Below are 12,607 nucleotides of genomic sequence, written 5' to 3'. Positions count from 1 at the left end.
TTTCCCAGGACACTCTGGACTTCAGCCAACAGGTAATATCTTTTAATCCTCTTTTAGAAACAGATATGGTTTCCCTAGTGAGAGGTGAAGCCAGCTGGACTTCTGGGTTGGGAAGGGACTTAGAGAACCTTTCTGTCTTACAAGAGGTTTGTAAAATGCACCAATCAGCGCTGTGTAAAAACACACCAATTGGTGCTCTGTGGGTAGCTAGCTATTTGTAATATGGACCAATCCACACTCTGTAAAATGGACCAATCCGCACTCTGTAAAATGGACCAATCAGCAGGACGTGGGCAGGGACAAATAGGGGAATAAATGCTGGCCCCCCAGCATTTATTCCCCTGAGGGGACCCCAGCAACCCCCTCAGGTCCCCTTCCATGCTGTGGAAGCTTTGTTCTTTCGCTCTTCACAATAAATCTTGCTGCTGGTCACTCTTTGGGTCCGTGCCACCTTTAAGGAGCTGTAACACTCACCACGAAGGTCCGTGGCTTCATTCTTGAAGTCAGTGAGACCACAAACCCACCAGAAGGAACAAACTCCGGACACACTAGAATGATGGTAGAGGTGATAAGGCATGAGACAGAAATAACAGGAAAGACTTTGGATCCAAATTTCTGATCAGGCAATTTACACCAAAACTTCTCCTCTCCACTTAGAAAAGGCCTGTGCTCTGCAGGAAGGTTGGCTGTGGGAGACTCAGGAACTTGTTTTTCTTCTTCCTGCAGTGCTCTCATCTGAGTCCTTGAAGGAGGGGAAAAGAAACTGTTGGTAGAGCCAGGTTGAAAACAACACTCTCCTCTGTCTTTTGCAGGACTCCTGAGCTGAAGTGCAGATGACCACATTCAAGGAAGAACCTTCTGCCCCAGCTTTGCAGGATGAAAAGCTTTCCCGCCTGGCTGTTATTCTGCCACAAGAGAGGGCTTTCTCAGGACCTGGTTGCTACTGGTTCAGCAACTGCAGAAAATGTCCTCCCTGTGGCTTCCTCAGCTCCTGCCCTTGGCCTGAATTCCAGCAATGATGGCAGCGCCTCATCTTCAACTTTTGTGCTCCCTTTACCTAAACCCTATGGCCTCCCGTGCATCTGTACTCACCCTGTACCACAAACACATTACATTATTAAATGTTTCTCAAAGATGGAGTTAAATATCATCTGGTCCATTTGGCTCCAAAGACAAAAAATGAAAAGAAAAAGGGAAGATTATTTCCCAATAGAATAATGATTTTCATGTATATGTCATGAGTATGTGAGGTAATGCATATGTTAAATAGCTTGATTTAGACATTCCACACGATAGGCATGTATCAAAACTTCATGCTGTACAACATAAATATACTATAAAATTTTTATTTGTCAATTAAAAAAGTAATCCTAACATTTAAAAGAGCAATGCATAAAAACTGAGACCAGACTGTAACAAATGAAACAAACTTGGCCAACATGAGGTGAGAAACCAGCCAGCAAGGCAATCAGAACTTTCTTCAGTCTGTCTACAATATGTTGTATTTATAACTGTAAATTAGTGTGTAGTGTGTCACTCCAGACACTTCAATAATATGGTGTCATCAAAGGACTTGTACAGATTTCAGAGAAAGACAAATTTAGAAGACGGAGGATTCTCCATTATGTTCTATCTGAAAGTCGGTATGAAATGTCAAATCTGAAAGTACATATTTCAGAGGTCTATTTCAAAGTAATAATCATTTGAGCATAATTTCTCCACTGTCAGAGATGACTTATTTTATTTTTAATCAAATTAAAAGTTGTTTTTATACATATCTTTTTAGTTATATGTTACTTGTACATGCATAGCAGTACAAGTACATATAAATCCTATAAGAAATATATTAAGAATATATATAGAGAAATTAATATATAGACGTATATTAAGCTGATAATTATGTCTGTTCTGTTTGATCACAGAGTGGCAACAAATAGGCCTCATTTCCTAAGTTGAGGAAATGATTTTCTCATTTTATATGAGTCTTGTGGTGTGGAATTACAAGGAAGAACCGAAATGTGTGGAATGAATATTTCAGTGAAGATGCGTTCTGCTGCTAATAGCAGGAAATTACATCTAGCAGGTTTATTTTTCTTTAACCCATGATCTCACATAGCCGATAGATCCAAGGCTGGGTGTCTCCAGGATTGCTCAACTCAGCCTAATAGATTCAGAGCCAGTGGCATCACCAGCCAGTGGCATCATCAGCAATCCTGGAATTTCACAGCTCATCTCTCTATCACACACAGTTCGTCAGCTTTCCTGAGATAGGAGGGTGACCTATGCAGCAGCTGTAGGTTTCTTATTCTTTCACGACAACTCCCAAAGGGAAGAAAACGGTTACTCCTTTCTCCTGTGTGCCTTTATAAGGATCAACTAAAATGTTTCCACGATGTTCCCAGTACCCACTTCCTCACACATTGGAATGACCGTGGGATCACACGGGCTCAGACAAGCCAGGATTCAACCTTTGCAGAGTGGGCCTGATGCACGTGGGAAGAAAAGGAGCAAAATCATATATTTTTTAAAATAAAGAAATGGTGATGTGGCAAAGGAGCACTACAGCCAAAACCCCAACAGTACGTCACCATCATCAAAGACCAGAGGCAGATAAAACCACAAAGATGGGGAAAAAAGCAGGGCAGAAAAGCTGGAGAATTCCAAAAATAAGAGTGCATCTCCCCCAGCAAAGGAGCGCAGCTCATCGCCAGCAGAGGTTGATTGCGGTGTAGGGAAATGATAGATTATGGTGCTATCGGGTTGTAAGTATTTGAGTTAACTTCCCACACGAAGAAGTATGGGATTATGTAAAAAGACCAAATCTACGGCCTATAGATTCCTGATAGGCACCCTCAATTCAGGGGTTTGGGAGCTCCAAGACACATATATATATACATATATACACACACACACACACACACACAAGCCAAAGAGGGTGGGGGCATATACACACAAACACACACATAGAGAGTATTAAGTGTCAGCCATTAACTCAATTACAATAAAAACAAAAAAGCAAGAAAACAGGATTGTTTTTAACGGCAGAACTCAATTAAGTATGCTGACAGCTATTTTATGAGAGAAATAATATATAAAGGGATTTTGGAGAACAGGAAAATTATTGAAAAAAAGTAAATAAGAAATGACTAGCTATATAAGGCGCCAAAAACATACTATACATTTACTTTTAAAAATGCATTTGTTACTGATTTTTTTTTTAAATATGCTAGTAAAACATCGCTAAAGGCACTTAGAGAACCAAATAGACAGATAATGGTATCAACACCCCACTCAGCCTGTCAACATTAGACAGATCAACTGAGACAGTAAAGTAACAAGGATATCCAGGAAATGAACTCATCTCTGTAGAATTAGAAACAGAAAGAAGTTGAGATTTAGTTTCAGTTTTTGGTAAGTTGTATTCCAAAGTCATTTCTTTCACTAAATAGATCCTGGATAAATAAAAACTTGAAACATAAAGATAAAATATAAAATTACCAAGACAGATGTTATTTCTAATACTACCATCATCATTGTAATTATGTTTGAAGACAAACAGACTGAATAGACTTCTCAATAAAAAAGCCCTTATGTGTTGCTGGTGGGAGTGTATGATTCTACAAATACCTGGTAATTTGGCAACATTCTTAAAAAGTTTAACATATGTTTGCCCTAATGACCCAGCCAGTCCACCATCATTCCCTGGAAGTCTACCTAAACATAATCCAGCATATAAACAGACATAAAAACATAGGTCCTCATAAAGATATTGTGTTCAAGGGTTCAGAACAGCCTTAGCCACAGTAGGCCAAAACTGAAAACAATCCAAATATCCTTCAGCTAGTAAATGGATAAACAAAATTCTAGTACATCCAGGCAAAGCAATATCATTCAACAGTACAGTAATACTGTCCGGATTCAGCAACCACAATGTTTGCAGGGGACAAAAAAAAAATCACAAGCATTCTTATACACCAGTAACAGACAAACAGAGAGCAAGACTTATCTGGCAGGGGAGATACCATGAACATCAGGGTAGTTTTCCTAAGGCAAGTTTCAACCCCTGCACTCCAAATGATGAGAGAGCCCGCATTACTTAATGGGTACAATGCATGTGATTGGGGTGATGGATACTGTGGAACACTGACAAACCTGAGAGAAACACCAGTATGCAATCGATGCAGGTAACAAAACTACACTTGGACCTTATAAATTCACACAAATGAAAAAAACAGGCAACCTACAGACAAAAAAGACATTTGACATACAGCCAACAGACACATGAAAAAATGCTCAAATCACTGGCCATCATGAAATGCAAATCAAAACCCTTACTCAATGAAAATAATCTCACACCAGTTAGAAAAACAAAATGATGATACATACTACAAAACTGGTGAACTTCAATAATGTTAGCTAAGTGAAGGAAATTGTACACGAAAGATTACATGTTGTATGATTTCATTTACTTGAAATATCTAGAAAAGGTAAACGGATAGACACAAAAAGCAGATCATTGGGTGAAAAAATGATCACCAATGGCAGCTGCGAATCACCATCATCTCACACCCAGTTAGAATGGCAATCATTAGCAGGAAACAACTATGGCTGTGAGAGGATGTGGAGAAATAGGAAACAACTTTTACTAGGGTTTGGGTTTTTGCGGCAGTGGGACTTAACTATAAATAGAGAAAAACTGGCACATGACAGAAATGTTCTAAAATTGGATAGTTGTGATAATTCAGTTTTTGCACAAATCTATTAATTTACTCAAATCATTAAATTTTTTGACATATACAATGAGTGAATTTTGTAGTATGTAAATTATGCTTTAGCAAACCTATTAAAATAATTCTTTTTTTAAAATGGAAAAAGACTTTGTAAGCAAGACAAAATTTTCCAGAAGACACTCCGAAATGAAAAAAAATATTTGAAGAAAACTTACTGATTTCTTTGCATGAAGAAAAAAGAAAAAAATTAAAAAAAGTGATGAGTACTATGATGCTCAGGAAAAATTTTGATAGACACATCAGGCAAGCAATGGGCTAACTTTCTTATGAAAAATTATGAACTAATGTTTCAACCCTGCACTCGTTCTTGATGACTAAATCAGTTAATTGGCGGTGATGGTATACTGTGGGTGTGAACACTGACTTCACCAGTATGAAATCCTATGGCAGGTAATACACTAAACTACACTTGGAACCTTATAAATTCACACAAATGCAAAAAAGACAAAAAGCTAAAATGAAAGAGAATAACAAGATGATGGACACATACTACAAAAACTGGTGAATTCAATAACTGTTTAAGCAATAAATAAATTCATGGAAATGCCATAGATACTTGGGCAAAGGATATAGACTCACTATAGAAGAGAACGTTCTAATAGTTGATAAACATAAATATTTGCTCAAACTCACCAATGAACAGAAAAATCCAAATTCCAACAGCAATGTAATAAACTATTTCTCCCACTCCAAAATTGACAAGTACAAAAGTTTGTTTTAAAATTAAGGACTAGAAGATTCTAAGGGAAAAGGCTCTCTCATATTATTAGGATTTTGAGTTATAGCAGTGTAGTAGTATCTATTAAAACTCAAAATACAATTGTTACATGCTGATGAAAACAACAAAAATCCCATTCTAACCATTCATCTTAAAGAACAATCCTACGTGAGCCCAGGGAGACATAAAATTGGTCGTTTGTTGAGCCATGGTTTGGAATAACAAAAACATTTCCAAATTCAAAAAGAAAAACCGATTAATTTGCCTTGATTATAAAAATTTTGTACATCCTAAAATCTATGCAGTATGTGAAGTGACAGCACACTGCAGGATGACATTTGGTGCTGTGTGGGGCACTGTGAGCATAGACTGGTGTAACCCTGTGAGTAGTTTGGATAATACAGTATTTCCGCTCTAGGTTGTTACAGTCTCCATAAATTCTTCCTCATGTGTCCATGATGACACATAAAAAATGTAACAGGGAGAAAAGAAACATTCTCTACATTTAGATAGAAGAAAGGTAAACTGTGGTATAGCTGTAGAAAGGAATAATATTCAGGGTTTTAAGTAAATTATGTAGAACTATCAACATGGATTGGAAAAATATCATAAACCATAATGCCAGTAGGAGTTGGAAAATTACAACAATTGTCACTGTTACTGTAAGAGCAAAAAGGTGTATAGACTAAACTAAATGGATAAACTGGAAAATAATCTTATTTTTAAAATTTTAATGAACCATAGATCAAAAAGTATAAAAATTCCAAATTCCAAAGATGAACGAATTCCACTTAGGTGAGCAGGGACTAGTGTCCACTCTTATTCTTTGGTCCATCTACTGAATCTTAACATGGGTGGAAGATTGAGGCTGGCTGGGAAAGGGAGATTGTGAGGGAGTGAGGACAAACCAGCTGAGTTGTAAACAGCCCTGTGGGCTTGTGTGATGCATTACAATCTATAGAGGCCCCCTGAATAATATATATCTACTTTACCCTGCCAGCTGTTTCTTCTTCCGAAACTTTTTCTGACTTTATTCTGGTGGTGTGGGAACTAGGGAGGTAGATAGAAGACAACAAACATCTCTGTAGCTTTGTGCAAACAAAGATCAGGAAGGAAATCAAGATAGGAACAATCTTTCAACCATCTTGACTTAGTTGGCATTTATAATTGACATCAATTGACCACATCTGATAACTAACTACAGAATGTTTATTTATTTACATTGCACAAAGATAATCCATGAAATAGAACAAATACTATGACTATAAAACTAGTCTCAATTACTTTACTTTTTTTTTTTTTTTTTTTTTTTGAGACAGAGTCTTGGTCTGTCGCCCAGGCTGGAGTGCAGTGGCCGGATCTCAGCTCACTGCAAGCTCCGCCTCCCGGGTTTACGCCATTCTCCTGCCTCAGCCTCCCGAGTAGCTGGGACTACAGGCGCCCGCCACCTCGCCCGGCTAGTTTTTTGTATTTTTCAGTAGAGACGGGGTTTCACCGTGTCAGCCAGGATGGTCTCGATCTCCTGACCTCGTGATCCGCCCCTCTGGGCCTCCCAAAGTGCTGGGATTACAGGCTTGAGCCACCGCGCCCGGCCTCAATTACTTTTACAAGAATAAAATCATACAGAGTATATTCTCTGAACACAATCTTATCAAATTACAAATTAGCAAGATTGAGAAAACTGCCCAAATTTTTGGAAGTAAAATAATACATTTCTAAGTAATGTATGGCTTGTCAAAGAGGTAATCTGAAGGAAATAGAAAATAATTTTAAATAAAACAATACAAAAATGGATTTTAAAAATTTTTGAGATGCAACCAAGGCAGTCCTTAGAAAAAAATATTTAGTTTTAAATGCCTGTATTATAAAAGGATAAATATGTAAAAATCAAAAGTGTAAACTTTTAACTTAATAATAAGAAAAGCAAATTTAAGTTGAAAAAAGTAGAAGAAAAAAGCAAAGAGGTGAGGAAATCGATAACATTATTTTCTTGGTTTTGTTTTCTATTTTTTTATGATAGAGCATAATTATGTTAGTCTATTCTTAAATTGCCAGAAAGAAATACCTGAGGCTGGGAATTCATAAAGAAAAGAGGTTTAACTGGTTCATGGTTCTGCAGGCTGCATAGGAGGTGTGGTGCTGGCAACTGCTTCTGGTGAGGGCCTCAGGAAGCTAATAATCATGGGGGAAGGGAAGAGGGGCCCGGGTATCACATGGTGAGAGCAGGAGCACAGAGAAAGTGGGGAAGAGTCGCACTCCTTTAAACAACCAGATCTCGTGTGAACTGAGTCAGAACTCACTCATTACAGCTAGGATGGCACCAAGCCATTGATGAAGGATCTGCCCCCGACCAAAATACCTCTCAGCAGGCCTCGCCTCCAACAATGGAGGTTACATTTTAACATGATCTGGAGGGGACAAACATCCAAACTATATCAATAACATAATTGGTTTAATGTATAGTGACTTTGTAATCAGCAACATGATTTAAATTTACTTATTAAATCTATGAGCTTGTCTATTGTTTTTATTTTCTAAGTACCTGATTATGTCAAGAGTAAATAATGACCATTTTACCTGGATGCAATTATTATCTCTTTGATATATTTTTCTTGCCATTATCATTGCCTAACTCCTCTAGTACTCCAGATATGGAGGAGACAGTTTTAAATATTTCACTGCTGAGACTAATGTGTGCTATTGGGTAGCTGTCATTTCTCAGATTGAAGAAATATCTTTTTAATACAAGTTTGAAAACAGGTTTTTTAAAAATTAAGGTCATGTTCTGAATACTGTCAAATAATCTTTCATGACTCTTTCAAGGTGGTTGCATGTGTGTTCTCCTTCCTTCAGTTCATGTAGTGAATCACACTAATTTAGTCTCAAATGCTCACACAATCTTGCATTTCAGGAATAAACTCCACTTGGTCATGAGGTAGTAGCCATCTTTTATATCACTGAATTCACTTGGCTAATATTTTCTTAAGAACTTGGCTCATAAGAGTTATTGGTCTCATAATTCCTATTTGTTGCAGAGTTCCCTTCAGGTATTGAAATAAAGTTTACACAGATCTCATCAAACGTAACTGCAAGTGCTTTTCCTTTTTTCAAATATGTTTGAAGTTTGTATAAAGTTATTGTTTGTTCCTTAAATATTTTTAAATAGTTACCGAAGCTGGATGAACCTGGGGTTTTGTCTTGGGAAAGCTTCATAGAATGGACTTACTTTCTCTATGAGATGTGGAACTCTTCCTATTTTATGCTATTTGTCAGCTTCAGTACATTGTACATTTTGAATAATTTATTCATTACATGCACATTTGTTTTTCTAAAGTTGTTCATAATATTTAGTATTGTTTCATGCTGATAAATCTGTAAAACTATAACAAAAGGTATGAAATTTGTGTCACTGGAATCTTATAGGGAGATGATAAATGGGTGATGCCCAAACAGTGTTTGAAGGAAGATTGACTATTTTCCAAATCTGTACAAAAACTTAAATGTAAAAATTCAAGAATCTGTGCAAACCCAAATGAAGATAAATGCAAAGAAATTTATGCCAAAAAAATCTCGAAAGCAACATAAGAGAAATGACATCTCATGCACAGGAGAAAATAAATTAAATGACAGTGGATTGCTCATTAGAAATCATGTAGACCAGACAGAAGTGCCACGAGATATTTTAATGACTGAAAGGAAAGTTTATCTAGAATGTATATCCAGTAAAAATAGTATTATAAAATGTTCTATCATGAGATTCTTTTTTTTTTCTTTTCTTCTTTTTTTTTTTTTTGTTTTTGTTTTTGTGTTTTAGATAGAGTCTTGCTCTGTCACCCGGGCTGGAGGGCAGTGGCATGGCGACCAGGGCTCACTGCAGCCTCTGCCTCCCAGGCTCATGTGATCCTCACAGCTCAGCCTCCTGAGTAGCTGGGATTACAGACACACACCACCATGCCTGGTGAAGTTTTTGTATTTTTGGCAGAGACAGGGTTTTGTCATGTTGCCCAGGCTGGTCTCAAATCCCTGAGGTCATGGCCTTCCAAAGTGCTGGGATTACAGGCATGGGCCACCATGCCTGGCTATGACATACTTAGAGGAAGGAAAATCAAGAGAATTTCATGCTAGCATTTCATAGAAACGATAATGGAAGAAATCTTGGACAATCGGAAAAAAAGTAAACAATAAATGAGTAGAAATATGGTTAGATACAACAGACTTCTTCAGTGTTGTAAATTAATTTGATGGTTGAGGCAAAAATTACAACATTGACAGATGTGGTTTTTGATGCAAGTAGAGAAAATAAAAAATATACATTACACATGCAGAAGTGGAAAGGGATATAAAGGAGGGAAAGTTTCTACACTTTAGTCAAATTGGTGAAATGTCAGTACACTTTAGTCAAAGTGGTAAAATGAGAAGTTATGTTAATAGATAAATCACAAAAACTATACAATGAGATACACCAAAAAAAGGTTGATATAAAATTGGAATTCTAAAAATTGCTTAAGGAACACATTGGAAAATAGGAAAAGAAACCAGAGAAGAAAAAAACAAAGGAAACAAAAAAGAAAACAGAAAGCAGATGGCAGTCATGAGAGCTCACATATTAACAATTGCATTACATGTAAAGGGTGTAAAAAGACAAATGTCAGAGTGAAATATAATGACTCTTCGACATGTTCCCTATAAGAAACTCACTGCGAATATTACATGCCCATCTCCCCTTGGCTTCCCTGTGACTGAGGTGGCAAAAGGCTGGTGTGTCAACACTGCCCTGAGCGTGCACACACCCAGCCAGTCTGTGACAGCACTGGGGTTTTGCCCCAACTTCACTCTGAGATCCGAGTGGGCACCCGGGACCCGGGTGAGGCCAAGGGAGAGGCCAGAAAGTGGGAGCAGACACCCCCAAGCCTGCACGGACAGGGGGACCTTCTCAGCCTTGAGGGCGTGGAGTGTAGAGAGGCCTGGATCCTGCTGCCTGCGGAGAGGGCCCGGAGGGCGGGGCTTCCAACCCATTCCGTGGAGCCTGCAGGTAGAGCCTGTCACACCTTCTGGCAGCCTGGGGTGGGCAGCTCCCCTCGCTGGGCCCAGGCCGGCATGTGGGGCAAGGGTGATGTCTCTGCAAGTTATTCTCCTGGCACTCAGGGTGCCCGGGGTTCCCTCTCGCCTGGATGGGGCGGGGGAGGCACCTTGGGGAACAGATCACAGCCCGGGCCTGGATGTCAGGAGCGTCAGGCTCGGTGGCCACCCGCGGGGACAAAACCCTGGGCGGCCTCAGGCAGAGCCTCTTCCTGAGGCGCGGGAACTGGGCACCCTCGGCAGGGTGGGACAGTGGCCTTGCCTCTGGCCGGGTCCTCAAAGTGAGGCCACTCCCACGTCCCACCCCGGGCCACAGAAGGGTGGCCCCAGCTCCATGCCCTCCCCACAACTGCGGGGTGAGAGCAGCAACGCAGGAGTGGTGAAGGCTCTGGGCCTGGGGGCGGTCTCGCCGGCTGCTCAGGGGTCGGGGCAGTGCAGTCCGCTGCCTCAGTGACGTGAGGCACAGGGGACATGGGGCACAAGGGTCCCACCACAGTCACTGCTCCCGCAGTGGCTCCTGCCGCCACGGCTTGCAACTTCCCTCTGCAGCCCGCCACTCTGGACAGCTCACCACTGCCAGCATCACCACCCTTTCATCCTCCATCTCCTGACCTCGTGATCCGCCCGTCTCGGCCTCCCAAAGTGCTGGGATTACAGGCTTGAGCCACCGCGCCCGGCCAACCACCCTTTCATCCTAAAATACTAAGGTGAACCTTAGCTGGCTTTCCTAGATTACTACCATCACTAGTTTCTTTTTTTTTTTCACAATTTGTTTCTTTTTTTCTTTTTCTTTTTCCTTTCTCCTTCTTTCTGAAGGAGTGTGATCTAGTAGCTGAGTCTGAGGGGTGTATAATTTGGTTCACTCTATAGTGTATCATTTACTAGTGTATCTTTGCAAAAGTTGTGTTATCTCCATCGTTGTAGTGTCTCCACCTCTAAGCATGAAAAGGGTGTTTATTTTACTGAGCTCTTGTGAGAATTAAATATGAATATGAAGTATAGAAAGCTTTTAGTACAATTCTGAGTACAAAGTAAAATGCTCGTTTTTCCCTAGAGGAAAACCTAGGTAGTACCATTCAGGACATAGGCATGGGCAAAGACTTCATGTCTAAAACACCAAAAGCAACGGCAGCAAAAGCCAAAATTGACAAATGGGATCTCATTAAACTAAAGAGCTTCTGCACAGCAAAAGAAACTACCATCAGAGTGAACAGGCAACCTACAGAATGGGAGAAAATTTTTGCTGGGGGGGGGGGGGGGGGGGGGTGTGGGGGGGGGGGGGGGGGGGTATTTTTGCAATCTACTCATCTGACAAAGGGCTAATATCCAGAACCTACAAAGAACTCAAACAAATTTACAAGAAAAAAACAAACGACCCCATCAAAAAGTGGGCAAAGGATATGAACAGACATTTCTCAAAAGAGGACATTCACACAGCCAACAGACACATGAAAAAATGCTCATCATCACTGGCCATCAGAGAAATGCAAATCAAAACCACAATGAGATACCATCTCACACCAGTTAGAATGGCAATCATTAAAAAGTCAGGAAACAACAGGTGCTGGAGAGGATGTGGAGAAATAGGAACACTTTTACACTGTTGGTGGGATTGTAAACTAGTTCAACCATTATGGAAAACAGTACGGCGATTCCTCAAGGATCTAGAACTAGATGTACCATATGACCCAGCTATCCCATTACTGGGTATATACCCAAAGGATTATAAATCATGCTGCTATAAAGACACATGCACACGTATGTTTATTGCGGCACTATTCACAATAGCAAAGACTTGGAATCAACCCAAATGTCCATCAGTGACAGACTGGATTAAGAAAATGTGGCACATATACACCATGGAATACTATGCAGCCATAAAAAAGGATGAGTTTGTGTCCTTTGTAGGGACATGGATGCAGCTGGAAACCATCATTCTTAGCAAACTATCACAAGAACACAAAACCAAACACTGCATGTTCTCACTCATAGGTGGGAACTGAACAATGAGATCACTTGG

General features: G+C 39.8%; 1 protein-coding gene across 10 annotated transcripts in view; it reads left to right on the top strand.

The window, feature by feature from the left end:
• The window catches only part of LOC126952700 (HLA class II histocompatibility antigen, DRB1 beta chain), a 174,541-nt gene that overhangs the window by 124,391 nt on the left and 37,543 nt on the right, over positions 1-12,607 (top strand). For 7 of the 10 annotated variants that reach the window (XM_050787520.1, XM_050787523.1, XM_050787521.1 and 4 more), the window contains 2 exons: positions 9-32; positions 813-1,145. The exons of 2 other annotated variants lie outside the window; for them this stretch is intronic. In XM_050787520.1, the coding sequence (XP_050643477.1) occupies positions 9-32; positions 813-826 (38 nt within the window). In that variant the 3' untranslated portion in view covers positions 827-1,145. Of the gene's footprint in view, positions 1-8; positions 33-812; positions 1,146-12,607 lie in introns of those variants that run through there. One more of the 10 variants, XM_050787519.1, reaches the window with a different exon arrangement.

Source organism: Macaca thibetana, chromosome 4 (assembly GCF_024542745.1).
Source record: "Macaca thibetana thibetana isolate TM-01 chromosome 4, ASM2454274v1, whole genome shotgun sequence".
NCBI classification, from domain to species: domain Eukaryota; kingdom Metazoa; phylum Chordata; class Mammalia; order Primates; family Cercopithecidae; genus Macaca; species Macaca thibetana.
Note: the sequence above shows the minus strand (reverse complement) of the source record. Positions and strands in the feature narration are given on the sequence as shown.